The 15,080-nt window shown below is 44.2% G+C and overlaps 1 protein-coding gene across 3 annotated transcripts in view; it reads left to right on the plus strand.

Moving 5' to 3' along the window:
- LOC135368048 (centrosome-associated protein 350-like) overlaps nt 1–14,811 on the plus strand; it is a 168,599-nt gene extending 153,788 nt beyond the window's left edge. For all 3 annotated transcript variants that reach the window (XM_064601126.1, XM_064601128.1, XM_064601127.1), the window contains exons 28-33: nt 1,154–1,308; nt 1,390–1,539; nt 6,233–6,308; nt 7,239–8,890; nt 10,329–10,750; nt 14,331–14,811. In XM_064601126.1, the coding sequence (XP_064457196.1) occupies nt 1,154–1,308; nt 1,390–1,539; nt 6,233–6,308; nt 7,239–8,890; nt 10,329–10,750; nt 14,331–14,718 (2,843 nt within the window). In that variant the 3' untranslated portion in view covers nt 14,719–14,811. The remainder of the gene's footprint in view (nt 1–1,153; nt 1,309–1,389; nt 1,540–6,232; nt 6,309–7,238; nt 8,891–10,328; nt 10,751–14,330) is intronic.
- The last annotated feature ends 269 nt before the right edge of the window (nt 14,812–15,080 follow it).

Raw genomic sequence — 15,080 nt, forward strand, 5'->3', positions numbered from 1 at the left:
GACCAGGAAGAGGGCCACCCTAGCTGCGCTTCGGAGAAATAAAGGGAAAGTGTGTTTGGACTGTCCCACTTGTGCTGTGGCGGTGTTGGCCTTGCCATGAGCTGGTGACTTGGCGTTACCCTCAACTGTGGTTACCATTGTGACATTTTGTTTGGGGTTGCAGTGACTATATAAAGGTGCATGCCGGCCGATATTGCACAGATGCGATGCTGTTAACTGAGGATACGCGCGAAGGTAGACAGCAAATCCAATAAATTTGCCACTAGACTCCATGCATTCTCATTTGTTTTATCACAGTGGTGGAAATGCCACATTCAGTGAAGGGGACCACCTTCGCGTGCATCAATGGGATAACGGCATCGCATCCGTGTGATATCGGCCAGCATACACCTTTACATAATCGTCCCAAACCCACGCAAACGCCGCAGTGACAACTATAGCTAAATGAAATGCCGAGTCATCAGCTCGTGACAAGGCGAACACCCCCACAGCCTTATGGGATAGTCAAATCACTCTTTCCCTTTATTTCTCCTAAGTGCCACTAGGGTGACTATCTTCCCAGTCCGCTGGTCGAAGCGGCATTCCAGTTAAGTCTGCTTCGATCTGTACAATTACTGAGAAACATACTTAAAATAGCACTTCATACTTGAAGCATTACCCATCACTGTAACGTTATTTTTAAGATGAGCAATGAGGAGTTCCATCGCCAGGGGCGATACTCTACCCCTTTGCTTTTGATGATGTGGGAAATTAAATATTGAGCCCCTCTTCACAATAAGGTTTCAAGTCCTGTGATGTCCAAAAATGTCAAAAGAGCTTTGAGGGCAGAGTGTTGGTGGGCCGGATTTGGCCAGGGACCAATCAATCTTGAGAGAGAGAGAGGGGTAAGAGACCAGGACAGTGCGGTTCGGGAAGGTTGGTAGTGTGGGCAATGAAGAAGAATGTGCTCACTGTATTTGACGCATGCATACAGTAGATTCTAGTTAGTTCAGACCCAGATTTTCTTTGTTTCTGTTTAGCTTTTTTTTTCTTTTTCTTTTTTTTTTTGCAATCTTTGTTCCGAATGATGCTACTTAGCTTTAAGACTTGAAAGCATTTGGAAATTTGTATTAAAAAAGGATTCTTTGTGGGGCTGAATTCATCACTGGAACAGAAACTGAGCAGAGTGACCTAGAAGGGCAGACTTTAGCTCTAAGAGAAGAACTTAAGAAGAGGCAATTAGAAGCAGCTCGACTTAGAAAGGAACAAAGACGATGCCATCGAGAATTCCTGCGTCAGAAGGAGCACGTTCTTAGGAAACACATTGAGGTACGTTATTTGCTGAAGAATCTCTCAACTTGTGATTCAGTGCAACATGCAGGCTAGAACTCTATATTCATTTCCACCTAGATGTATGACAAGCTGATAGAGCAGGCCAAGGCAGACCTGGAGAGAGAGAAAAATCAAACCATTTCTGTTAGACCTCAAATCAAGAAACCAGTTGTCATGGAGCCACATAGAAAGTTATCTATGGACTCGCCGAGTACTTCATTCGCAACGGCAAGTACCAGTTGAATTTCTTCCTTTTCATTAGAATTTTTGTTTCTTCTCAGTTGTGGAAAGCATGTTGTGTGTGTTGCTAGTACAGTTAAAACTTGATATAACAAACTTTGGTTCCTCAATGTAACCAAGTTTTTCTCCGCTCTTCCTTCCTCTCTATCGAAAGCCACGTATTTCCGGCCTTGGTACAACGAAACTCACGGGGAACACGATTTATTTTATTGCAGCGAATATTTCGTTGGATCGAGCCTGACAAAATATGGTAGCTAGTTAGGCAGAGAATACAAATTATTTTGCTGTACCATGCATTTAATTATATCGAGGTTTGACTGCGAGGTTTGCTTCCCATGGAATAGGACCTTGATATAATGAAGCACAGGTTTCTATGAATGCTGGCGTCTGTGCATGGCTTTTTTTTTTTTTGGCATGGCGTAAAACATTGTGCGGAATTATATTTGACGAGAAATGTGCTGCAAAACGACGACTTGCTGTCTCGTTTTTGTCACATTGCACACACCCTCTCTTCTGATCCCCTCTCTCAGAACTACCCGATTCTCTGTCTCTCACATACAACACACATGTGGCTGCATGATGACACAGGTAACCTCCCACTCTCTCAAGTGTTGTTTGTGCAGTCAGCAAGGGTGAGTGAAAGACAGACTTCCAGAAAAAGAAAAGTGTTGATGACAAAGCATCTGATATTGTGCTGTGGTTCGGGATCTTGCAGAGTTTGCTATCTGCGGTTTTGGACGAAAAAGAAAATGTCCTCTCAGTGCTGCAGTGTGGTTCCAGTTTTGCAAAGAAAACAAGTGAAAGAGTCAAAGTACAAAGAAATGACTCTTTTCACATGATTTGCGCATACGAGAGCCAGAAACGTGCGGTGACCAATGCCACGCTTATCCAGAAAGCCAAAGTCTGCGTGATGCGACGATGAGATGGCTTTCAGGCCACTAACAAGTGGCTTCAAAACTTGAATGCCAAACAGCAAATCATTGTTGATTAGTGGGGAGAGTGCATTTGCAGATGTGGCCGGGGCTGCATCTTAGAAAGAGGAGTGCCGCTGATGAAAGTGATCTGTTTTTCCAAATGCAACCTATGAGGATACTTTCTCTGATGGGCCAAGTGTGTCATGGAGGGAAGCAGATCAGGTTTAAAATAACTGCCCCATTTTGCACGAATATGGATGGCCGTGACAAGTGTGCATGACAGGCTATAGCAGAAAGCTTGTTACCAAGCTAGACACCTTCCAGTTCAGCATGTCTCGAATAAGATAGCGTGAGTGACACAGGATATCTGCGGGGTAAAATATGCACCTGTCGAGACTAACAAAGGTTAGGTCAAGCACCCTTTTACGTATTTCACACGTTGGGGATGTAGCTGGCTCCCAGAAAACGAGATGTTTAATCAACCCAAGTATGTACATGCGAGCCGAACTGCTGAGGGGGGGACAAAGATCCCTGACAGGATACCTTCGGAGCCGAGCTATGTACGTCTTCAGAATGTGCATCACTATCAAGGGCGGAGTTGCCAGGAAGCACACCGTTGAGTGATGTACCAAAGTCTAGTAGATCCGGCAGGTGAATCTTGATATCATCCGCATGCACCCTGTGCTCCTTCTTGTCCTCAGTTGTAACAAGACAGGTTGGGCCTCCAAACGAGCGGATGACAATGCCAGAGATACCTTCGTGTCTTGTCCTTAACCCAACCCTCGTCACTATCAGCAAAGCTTCGGTCCTTGGTGTGAGAATCGTAATTACGCTTTTGCTGATCCCTCGCTGTAGTTGAATCATTCAGATGGTTTGGGAGAAGGAGGCGGAGTTCTGTGCGGAAGTATCTTTTGTTGAGCAGCTCGTGTAGCGGCTGTTCCGTTGTGGCGTGCATGGTTACCCTGTACTTCAGCAAAAAGTGGTTAACATCCCATTGCCCAACTCCTCCCTTCTTTCTGCCGACGAAGGAACTGCTTCAACGGGCGGACAAGTTTCTCTGCTTGCCCATGAGATTTGGGGTGATAAGGTGGCGGAGGATATGCTTGATGCCGAGGCGATTCAAGAATCTTGTGAAAACTGATGAGGTAGACTCTTGATCGTTGTTGGTGACGAGTTGAAAAGGAAGTCCCTGGGCAGCGAAGATATTACTGAGTGCTTCCATAGTAGCAGTAGATTTGGTCAACGACATAAGCTTCACCTCTGGCCACTCGCTGTAGGCATCGACTACCACGGCTGTGTTGGAGCTTCCCACTGATGGAGAAGAACTGGCCACCTTGTGATCTGCAGAAGCGGCACACGCTCCACATGAGAGACGAGTCAGTTCAATATTCTTGTCCATTCCCTGTCAACATCCTCGTTTTGACTTTGCCAATTGAATGTCATGTACGAGTCTCTGGGAAGGTATGGCAACTCGCACACCCCATACGATGTATCCTTTTTCCGTTGTTAGTTACGATTTCTTTGCCTGAAATGCTTGTAACTCTGGATCTCATTCGGGTGAAGGCCAGCCTTCCATGACGTAGCGGTATACTCGGAAAATAACTCTGTCCGTTGCTGTAGCCTTGGCGATTTCTGACGCCTTCGGAGGAACTTTCCCTATATCGATAGAAAGGACGGCAGAGACCTCCGATGACCCAATTCCCCCGACAAAGGTGTGATCTGATATGGCTGCGTCAAAGTCGGGATCTGAAACAACTAGGAGTCTGGAAAGACCATCTACATTTCCAAAATTGAGCTGTTGGCTTGTACAGAATCTCCAAGTAGTGACCGAGAAGAGTCGGAGCCCAACACTGCATTCTGTTTGTTGCCACGCCTGGTGCTCCTTTCTTTGATCCGAAAATGACTGTTAACTGCTTATGGTCGGTGAAAAATATCAAGTTTCTTCCCCAGAGATGTTGGTGGAACTTTTTGATGCCGAATATTATTGCCAAAGCCTCGTCCTCAATCTGAATGTACTTCTGTTGGGCAGGTGTCAGTCTTTGAAGCATGGGTGATTGGTTTATCTTCACCGTTGATCTTGTGATAGATCAGCGCTCTGACGCCAAACGCTGATGCACCATGCAAGGTAGAGCATCATGAAGAAAATACGGACATAGTTTTGTGTGGACATTTCAAAAGGAAAGGAAACCCTTTGCTGTGAGCCCAGTGTGACCCATTTAGTGATTGAGCCATCACTATATCTAATCAAGTGATGTCACCAACAGCCTGTTTTTAGCGGTACTCAGCATTCCACAAGCACTCTTCCTAGGATTATCTGACGAAACCACCAACCATATAAAGGGGGCAGTGTTTCACTTGGGCCTTAAAGGCCTTCGGTAATATTCAACTTGAGTTTGCCATGGAGATCCTCAAGAGCCACGGAAGAAATGACTTTACCGTACTTGATGGGTCCATGTACAGCCTGGAACACCACAATAAGAACAGGACAATTGCTTGGAGATGTCGAGGTGCTACGGAAACGGCTGTAGAGCCATTATGATGACTAGAGCCCAGTTTTAGGCGCCTATAAAAGTCAGAAAAACCTCTGTTAAGGCACTAATACTCAGGCATAGGTGTCAAAATTATGGCACATTTTTTCGTGCTATGGGCTATTTTGATGCGGAACTCAGAAAAGGGAGTGGCTCGTGTTGTCACATGGGAAACAAAAATCAGCCTTTCACCACAGTCACACTTTTATTATCCGGACTGTCCGACGCATCATAAACGACTTGTAACATGGGACCTCTACATAGAAATCCTCAAACACAATGAACCCGTTCCATCCAGTGACTGATCTCCAATCAAACCCCAAGCTTGTTGTTAGAGGCACTTTTGTCAAAACCCCCCTTTCAAGCAATAAATGTGTTCAAGAAGGTGCAGCTAGGTACTGTAAAGCGACACTTTCCACAAGCCTTGTCTTCTGTTTCAGCTGTCAAAAAGTCATTTAAGCACGATTCTTTAGCAATAAAGCGAGTTACATGATTTATACCAGAACAGCCATTACTGTCGAAATTCTGCCGAAATTGATGAGTTCGACAACAAAATTCAGCATTTCTGTGGACCATTAGCCAAACTTAGAAAAGAGTGTTTAGCCTCCCAAACCATTCTTCTGTTGCAACCTTTGCGGGTCACTGTACTATGGCGGGAAATGCAACAAGTGTACTGGAGGGGGGGAGTGAGAGAGAGAGAGAGTTGTTTCGCGAGTTTGAATCGAGGGGGAATCGTTTGGCGAAAGCATCCCCTAAATTTTCTGCATACATTCTTGAATTCTGTAGTACTTGGATTCTTGCTGTGAAGCTCATTATATCTTCACAAATTATCATGAGCAATCTGATAGACTATTGCTTCTACAAATGAAACGTCCCATTTGTTATCACTAAGATAAGGATTTTGTTGTTTGAAGCAAGTAACGGTGTGTTAGCAACCCTTAAAAAATTACTTCCAGCGGATCTGCATTGTCTTGTATAGAAAACTTATGCAGGAAAGTAGGAAGATAGGTTGTATACAGGTCAGAAAAACCTCTTTTTGAGGCAACAGGTGCAATAAAAGATTCTCCAAATTGTGATTGCCAATGCTTTGTTGCGCGTTTTTATTCCCTTGTGCCCCGTTTGCGCGCATTGCTAGCATCAACTTTCCAAGCTTATATCAGCAGTAGTTTTTCAAATGAGGTGTTTTATGTCGAGCATGTTATTAAAGCTTATGTAAGTTTATGTGTTTCATTATATTAGAGCCCATCCAGCAGAGCAGCACTTACACATGAAGAGCAGTCAATGAGGTCTTCCGACACAACTTCAAAAATTTCTCGTAAGTACAAATCTCTGTTCTAAGTCAGTTGAATAAATTTTCCAATTAAGCTATACGCTCGATAACGATAAGAAACTTGTATTTGAATCGTTCTGTACTATTTGGTCCAGCCATGTTATGTAACAAAAAAAAATCTCTGCATAGTACAAGTATCTATACATGTTGCTAGTGGTGATAGTATTTTAAAGCAAGCATTATTTCTCGCTCCAACGGAAAGATGCGACACCCTGGTGTTCCATAAACTTTTGTCCCAAGCTGTACTGCTCTCAGAAGCGTAATTGACAACATGATGTTCTCATTAATTCACTGCCAGCGATTGAAGGAAAAAAGGGGAATGCTCCTGTGGCATAGTGGTTAGGAAGATAGGGAGGTGATGTGGGTTTGATCCCCACACTGGCTGTGCTCTCTGAGCAGTTCTTCCTCAAGCTGTCCCAGGACGTATTCCAACACCCCATTTCTTCTTGCTATCCTCTCCGGCGCTCATGGCCACAGTTGCTTCGTGGTGCTAACGGAGGATCTTAAAAAACATAACATGTCAGAGTGATCAAATGCAGATATATCACTCTGCAAATTTCCCATATATTTTATGGCGTCGGAAATAACACTGATGTCCTATGAAAGATGGAAGTCACTGGAAAGGTTAGCCAGCTGTAGGACTCGAATCCACATCTTCTGGACTACCGTTCCAGGGCTCTACCAATTAAGCTAAGGTACCACACCTCCCTAGCGACTTCCAAGGGCCTGGACCGGTAATCCAGAAGATGTGGGTTCGACTCCAACAGCTGGCTAACCTTTTCAGTGACTTCCATCTTTCATCGTTAATTTCTTAGGCAATTTGAGGCTTCGTATGTGTTTGTCCCTTCTATCTTGTTACCTTGTTCCAGCCCCAGAACATCAGTTCTCTCACTGATTTCCTATCCTAATTTTCAGCCAAAGCATCTATCGAAGCGAAAGAAGGCATGACAGATGCCTCATCAGCTGTAAGCCAGGATATATTAACGGAAGACCAACACCTAGGACACACGATGACACAAAGTGAGAACGAGTCTGTTGAAACGTCACTGCAAGAAGTTTTCAGCCACGGTATAATGTCGCAGAAGCCAAATAACTCTTCTGTGCCAAGTGTTGAAGGCTCATTGGAAGAAGTAACTGACAAAGTCCTCATGGAGTCCCATCAGCCCAGCAGCCGTAGCACTATGCAAGAAGATGCTGTGTCAAACGGTGTTGAGCTTATCACAGAAATAAGTTCCAGTATTTCGGAGGAGCTTTATTCGACGGAAGGATCTGTAAATATCGGCACAGCGGCAGTTGAAAGTGTTCTTCAGGATCCAACAAGCATAGAAAGTGCTTCTCATGGTAACGCCTCTGATAGTCTCCCTGAAAACTCACTAATGAGAGCTCACGAATGCACAGAAAATGATCCTGGGAGCTTTAAAAGCCAAGATCGAAAGCCTTTGTGCAGTTCTTCTACTAGCCATTGTGTCACAACCAGCACACCCCAGAGTGTGGAAAGTGTTGCCAGTAGTGACATGAGTGTTGAAGATAATGAGCAGACATCCTCCATGGAGCCATCAAAGTCTAGTGATTCTCCAGGAAAATGCGCGGTTTTGGAGAGTATTGTCCCTGTGGAAGTTTTACTACCTGTTGTAGAAGTTAATGATGAAGTAACGGAAAACGGTCAAGATTGCGCTACTGACGTAGCTGCAAAATATGTTGAGGAAAGTGTTCATGGAACACCTACCAAGCATACAGGCCGTGCTGGAGATGAAAAACTCAACAGCATGCAGGTTGACAGCCTCGTAAACAGTATTCTAACGTATGTTTTTAATGAATCAGTTGTAGATGTTTTACAATGTGCAATTCCAGCAAAAACATCGCAGGAACATACAGCTACTGTATCTGTCGGTGAAGGTGATTCTTGCAGAAAAGAAGGCTGTCCTGTGCAAACTTGTAAAATTGAAATGTGTTCCGAAAGCTGTTCAACCAAAATTATGGACGACAAAGTTGAGCTAGATGAGCTTAACCACGGAGCCACCATCATAAATACAATAGTAGTTGGATGCACAAATTCCACTGCTGCCAACAGCAAGGATGCACAAACAGGTGATCAACGTGAAGACAAGCTTGATGAAATGTTGGTCCTCTCTGAAGCACAGTATACTAGCACGTGCAATAACGGGGCAAAGAAATGCAGCACTGAGATATTTGGTGATGAAAATATGGATTCCTTTGTGAGAAATATGGTTTCCAACGCTGTAAGTGCTGTCATGGAGGTAGCAAAAGAGAAACGTGCAACCCTCTATAATGGAAAGCAATTAAGACACACAGAGCGTGTCCTAGCTTCTCAAGTTTCCACTCTAGAAAGCAGTGATTTATCCGATGTCAGCAAGAAACTCAACTATATTTTGGCGAGTCTTGAGCAAAAAAAGTGTCATCGTGAACTATTGCGCCCTCAAGACATGATGGTTCTGTCTACTGACTTGGATGAAGATGCACTCGATTCCAAGGATCTGCCATGTCTTGACCTGAAGGGTGTCTGCAAAGAAAATGGAAACGTTCAACCATCATCTGAAGGAAGTAAGGTAATTGGTATGAATAGGGCCTCATTTTTGGGTGTAATCTGGCTATATTTATTTTCCACCATGGTGGTTATATAAATGATGCTTTGAAACTATACATGTCCAAGATGCTTTTGAAACTACTCATGAGATGACTTACTGAGGAAATGGTAAATAAGGTACAGGTAAGGTACAAATCAGTACACTCTACAGCTAAAACTGAATGATGCACCTTGAAGTACTGATTTGACCTTAAAAAATGCTGGCATTGAAACATTTTGGGTAATGTGTTAACACTGATGTGCATCACATTGTGTAGGAGTAAATATGCGGTAGAACCTCGCTAGCTCAAACTTTGATATCTAAAAAAATCTGTGAAGTCGAACATTCCGTGCGCCACAGAATGACCTCGTACACTCGCCATGCATTTGTTACCGCTTCGCTAAAAAAATTGTGGTGTCTAAGTTGAGATATCTCAATCTCATCAGCGAAAATGTAAAAAATGTGAGTAATCATCGCACGTCAGCCCACTGAAGTCCTTTTCTATCGTTGTATGAGGTGTTACCCCACCTTCTCATTCTACGAGGAGAGGGTATAGCCAGTATTGTTGCCAGTGAGGCACTTCTCTTGCGAACGTCACATGTTTGTCATGTCCTTCATTTGCTTTCCCTCACGGTGCGATGCAGGGGTCGAAACCGGAACTGAACCGAACCGAACAGTAAAATTTTTTCTCTCCAATTAAACGAACCGGATCTGAACCGAAAAAATATGACGCGGTAACCAGTTCGCCAGACAGTAAAAACGCCTATACCTTCCCACCGGACTGCCGCGCACCAGCTCCCTGCATCGCTCGGAATCTTGCCGAATTCATAGAGCGGACAAATTGATAAACCAAGAAGTGGTGAGTCCATGATCACCTCCTACAGCCTCACCCCCAAAAGGTTCACGACGTCCCCATACATTTTTGTGACTCAGGGTGTTAAAAAAAAAAAAAAGAAAGATTCGCTACACGACAGCTACACTTCGCATTGTTGCCTGGGCTTTTCCTTAGGGGAAATCCTTAAAGCAGAGTACCTACAGTAGTTCACTCTACCTTCAGTGCTGTTGCCCCTTATGTAGAAAATGTAGGTCACACACTGACTCTTCCCCAAGATGAGATAAGTAAAGCAGGTTGTAATGTACTTTCCTACAATATGTCCCGGAAATTCTTGTCCAGGTCCAGAAGATGATGCCCAGATAAATGGGGCTAAAATGCACGATTTTTGTCTGGATAGCATAGGATCCGGGTCAGTAAAGCCAGAATAAACGGGGGTAGACTATATGTATTTACGTCTTCAACAAGCACGGTATCTTTCCAAGGGTTTCGGGTTTCCAAATCTGCGTGCTGTGCTCATTCACTCGAGGCCTCAGAAACTGACTTCCTCAAGTGTTCACCTCAACATTTTGCGTCAATATTTTTCAGGAACAAGATTCTACAATGTGCCCTGCAGATATCTCTCCACTCGTTATAGAGTCGGACTGGTTTGATGACGACCTCGGGCTCTTGGCTGAGCAATATGCTTACCCTAGACAGATCCCCAACAAGCCCCCTCCACCATATAGCCCTCCCAAACCGGGCAGTCTCTTGAACATAACAAAGAAGCCACACAAAGCCACCTTTGTGATTCCACACGACGAGAAAGATGTGCAAGAAATCTGTAGGACAGCGGCCACACTCATATTTGCAGCTGTGCAGAAGGGAGAGGACCTTGACCTTTTGGACTGGGATCCTCATTCTGCAGAGGATAGCCATGTTGTGGGAAATGAAGTTGAAAAAAGAAGTAGAATGGCTTTCTGCGAATTCCTCTTCAGCCTCACAAAAGAAGTTGCTCAAGACACCTTTTGGTAAGATCACCGTGGGAACACTGGAATGTGCCACACATTGAATTGAAAAATGAGAACTGTCATTGCATATTCGAGAGTTGTAGTAAAAACCCAATGATAGTAATGAAGCACATGTCTGGGGGGTTCACACATTCGTGTACAAATAGTGCTTGTTATACATTGTAAAACTAGACATGTGATTGGAATTCGGGGAGATATCAGGTTTAACCCGAATTGGCCCAGTACTGATTTGGGAGGGATTAATTGGGGGGAATCCGGTTTAGCCCGAAAAAGCCAGACCCTACCTACGCACAATGTTTTTTAATTTGTTACGGAATTTTTATTTTATAAAACTAGCAGAGCAAAATAGAGTTTTAGCATGTGAGTTTTTACAGCCAGGCAAACATCCTGTAGGACAGCGTATCCAACTACTGAACGACCAATTAGCTAAAATTCGTTAATTAACTTATTATTGTATGTTTTCTGGAAATGCGACGTAGCTGAATAAATATTGGTGAATAAATATAAAATTGGTGTCCATTGGCACGCTTCGCCAGGCATTGTGTTCGAGATGCGTTGGGGTGTCAGGCGCCATCAATGGACTGGCCGTAGCATTTGTGTACGCAAACTTAACAAAGAATTTCTCCATTCCGTGTCTAACCAGTCTAACCCAGCCTGTTCGTCCAATGCTCCGACATCTGACAATCCTGTTGCAACACGTTGGATACTGTACTGCCTCCCTGTCGAAACCCCTTTGCGCTCTTGTGCCAGGCAAAGCATGCGTCTGTGCACCTGCGTTGAGCATTGCAGTGTGTTATGCAATTGTCTCCTTGAATGACAATGTTGAATTAGCTTTTGCTGTCAGATGCACAGTGCTGATATTTTGTGCATGCGTACGATGCGCTAGATTAAAAAATTATCATAGTTGTTGCTAATAAGCACAAAGAAAGGGGGCCATGAAGCACACGGGAGGCTGAGTGAAAAAATGCAAAGTAGTTGTAGCCCACTGTAACCTACCTGCTGTAGTTAGCTACAAAAAAAAATAAGTTTAACTAGTAATTGTAACTACCATTTTTGGGAAGCGCCGATCATGTTCGAGGGACTCTGGTGTTTTCATTTGTGAGTGTGAGAGAGCATTGTAGTGGTGGAGCACCCAATTTTGTTCACGCCACTGTTCTGGACATTTTCGCCTAACGTCCTCCCTCAGGAGACTCAAAATTTTGCAGTACAGTAGTTCAGAGTTCACAGTGTGGCCAGCAGGGACGAATTTTTGGTGCACAGTATCGCGAATGCCGCAGAAAACGAAGAAAATGCGGTAGTTTTTGCCGTGCCGCTTGTAGATGGTCTTCCTGACCGTTCATCGTGGTCCAGTGAAGTCTTCTAAATGTGCGTGTCACTCAAAACGTGTTGTCCGACTCACTGATTCATCACCATACGCCTGCCGAATCATCTCAAACGTCTTCGTTGCAGATTTCTGAAGCTTGACACAAAACTTGCCGTTTGTTCTCTCCTCGTGTTTGATGTTGATGACGAAATTGCAGACGGGGACCTCTCCGTGACCAAAAAATTGATAATAACTCTGGTCCCAGAGTAGGTCTTGTGACAGCATGCGGCACACTGATTGCCTACACTGGGTGCTGCCCACTGTCAGTCAGCAATAAAATCAGTCTGGGAACTTTTTGATCAACCCTTGTACACTGTCAACTATAGCAACTCCCTCTCTATGTCAACTCTCATGTAAATATGAGCACCGAATAGCCTTGCTGCCAAAGGGTTCGAGGAAGTTAACTACCTAGGAATAAATTATGTGTTGGAAAGCACAGGGCATACTCTTCGTTTGTGCTCATTCCATATTTGTTGTTCACAAGCTGCAAATTTCTGGTGAGCTGTAAAGTAATGATGCCCTGGGAAGTGTTGTACAGTCATGTCTCAATTATCCGGACACCTCGGGAGTCGTCCCTTTTCGTCCGGATAACGAATTTCCGGATAACCGAACCAAGCAAACTTCCGGGGAAACCTGAAAATTTGGGAGACCTCTTAATAGCTTTACAAAAGGAAACAAGTAAAAGATTGTTACTTGAGAAATTCATGCCAAGTGAGCTGCTTGAAATTAGTAGACACGCGTGTGACAGAATCTTGGTAACAGCCACGGCACACACTGCATCACCCTGCTGTTCAAAGAAGAGTAATGCCACAGAAAGTTGGTCCAGCATACATGTTTTTGTCTTTTTGCAAATATCTTTGGCATAGGCCAAAAGACGATGCTTTCCTTGCAAACAAACAAACAAACGATGCTTTTGGACTGCCTGGACATGGACGTTCACATGTGGATTGCCCGGAGGGAACAGGGCACCTCTTCCGCACACACCAAAAGGGAGTGACCTCTGAAGAAAGGGGAGTCAAACAGTATACAGAATGCCACGGTGAAATGTGACCCGCAGTAGTGCGAATACAGCACATTCCGGGGACAGAGGACGTTGACACTTCTCCGGATAAGCGAATCAGAATGACCTTTGTCCCGGAAGATCGTTTCCCGTACTTGCTGTCCGGATAGCCGAGGCAAAATCCAATGGTAGCAGGTTCATTCCCGGTGATATAGTTCGGATAACGAGTTTTCCGGATATCTCAACTCCGGATAAGCGAGACATGACTTTAATGGACTAGGCACAGGGTGAAGGTGGATAAGACAAAGTGCAGTGAGCTGGTTCTTACTAGAATTATGACTCTTGAGCTTGCGTGACACGAATGAGACGACGCAACACAAAGATGTCACTCATGTTCAATTTCTATATTCTAGCCAGAGCTACTTAAAAGCATGCCAGTGTATAGCTGCTCCAATGGAAATTTACGTGAGGAAACAATTATGACTGAATTGTGTGAATGTTGCTTTACTGAGGTAATGCCCATTACTATACACAGCATGTAATGGGTCTTTGCACAGCCCAGCAAATGTATACAGCCTATTTTAATACCTTCTGGGCATCTAATAAAAATGTTTCAAATGCTCACATTTAAGAAAACAATCTCCTCTATTCGCTGTTTGTTAGATTGTTTCATGTGAGAGGTGAAGTTGTTCTTTTGACTACACACGACTTAATTTGCCACGATGTACCTAATAGTCCGAAAGACAGAGCAACAACTCACCACAAAGTGTTGATCCGAAAAAGATTGTCAGAGTTTTACGTTTCTTTGGCTTTTTTATGGCCAGAATGAAAAAAAGAAATCGGTTTTGTAAAGGGAAAACAACCGCAACCGTTTGTGATGACCATAATAGACGAGTTCAGAAAATCCCGGTGCTCTCTCCACACGCATTGCATCCTGGGTGCTTGCTGAGCGGGGGGAACGAAGAATAATCCTTCACGTTTCGCTTTCGCTGACCTTCACACGTCGTGGACAATGGACCGGTAGAGGAGAAATAGGAACAATTTGGAGGCCACCCGTTTCTTTCGTATGCACAGTTAAAAGCGGCGCTACGCACTCTGGGATTTTCTGAACTCGTCTACTCAACTTGCAATGTGCACCATTGTGAATGTGGATATATTAATGTGACACTTGCGCTTCTGTGATACTTTTGTACAGTCCATGTATTGACCTGTTACAGCATCGACAACGTTCTTCTACCACCATGGCATAGAAGCTTCAGCATCCACCGTAAGCTGCCGCTGCCCTCCAGTGAATCGCAGTTTATGGACATTGTCTCGGAAAAAGTGCTAACGCTGCGGGGTGTAGGGACTCGAAAGGTGCCACTCGCCCAGCTTAGCCCCGCAGCGAGAATACAACGTCGTAAACGAGCCGACAGTTCATTGGACGACGAAGTTGATGATGCAGCCAACTTGGTATTGCAACGCGAGATCTGCCAGGAAGATAGACAGTGGGTGGATTACAGTTCAGATGAAGTTGCAGTCAAGGAAATGGTGGCTGACGCTATCCTTCTGCACATCCTCAATGACACTCTCACTGCTTTGTCTCAGCTGTTAGGTGACCCTTGAGATCATGGAGCTTTCTAGTTGTTGTATTTTGTATTTCATTGCGAGAGATTTTGAATACGTATGCATTTGTGAAATAGAAATGTTGTTGGTACAGTTTTGTATCTTTCTCCAGTCCTTACACCAGTGAGCATGAGGTGTCACCGTGGACAAATGTGGAATTAGAAAGTGAACAGTTATCCTTCTGGGGCCATCAACAGTGTGCGTGTGTGTCAATGTCTGAGCCTGAGTAGAAACACAGCAGATTGGTTTGACGAATCTTTCTCTTGAGTGAAAATTTAAATGCCACGCGAGGGAAATCGAAAATTGTTTTCAAAAACCATCAACAATCGGTCTGTGATACAAAGAGCCCATGCAGGAATTGA

The sequence above is a fragment of the Ornithodoros turicata genome, chromosome 9, assembly GCF_037126465.1.
Source record: "Ornithodoros turicata isolate Travis chromosome 9, ASM3712646v1, whole genome shotgun sequence".
In the NCBI taxonomy this organism is placed as follows: domain Eukaryota; kingdom Metazoa; phylum Arthropoda; class Arachnida; order Ixodida; family Argasidae; genus Ornithodoros; species Ornithodoros turicata.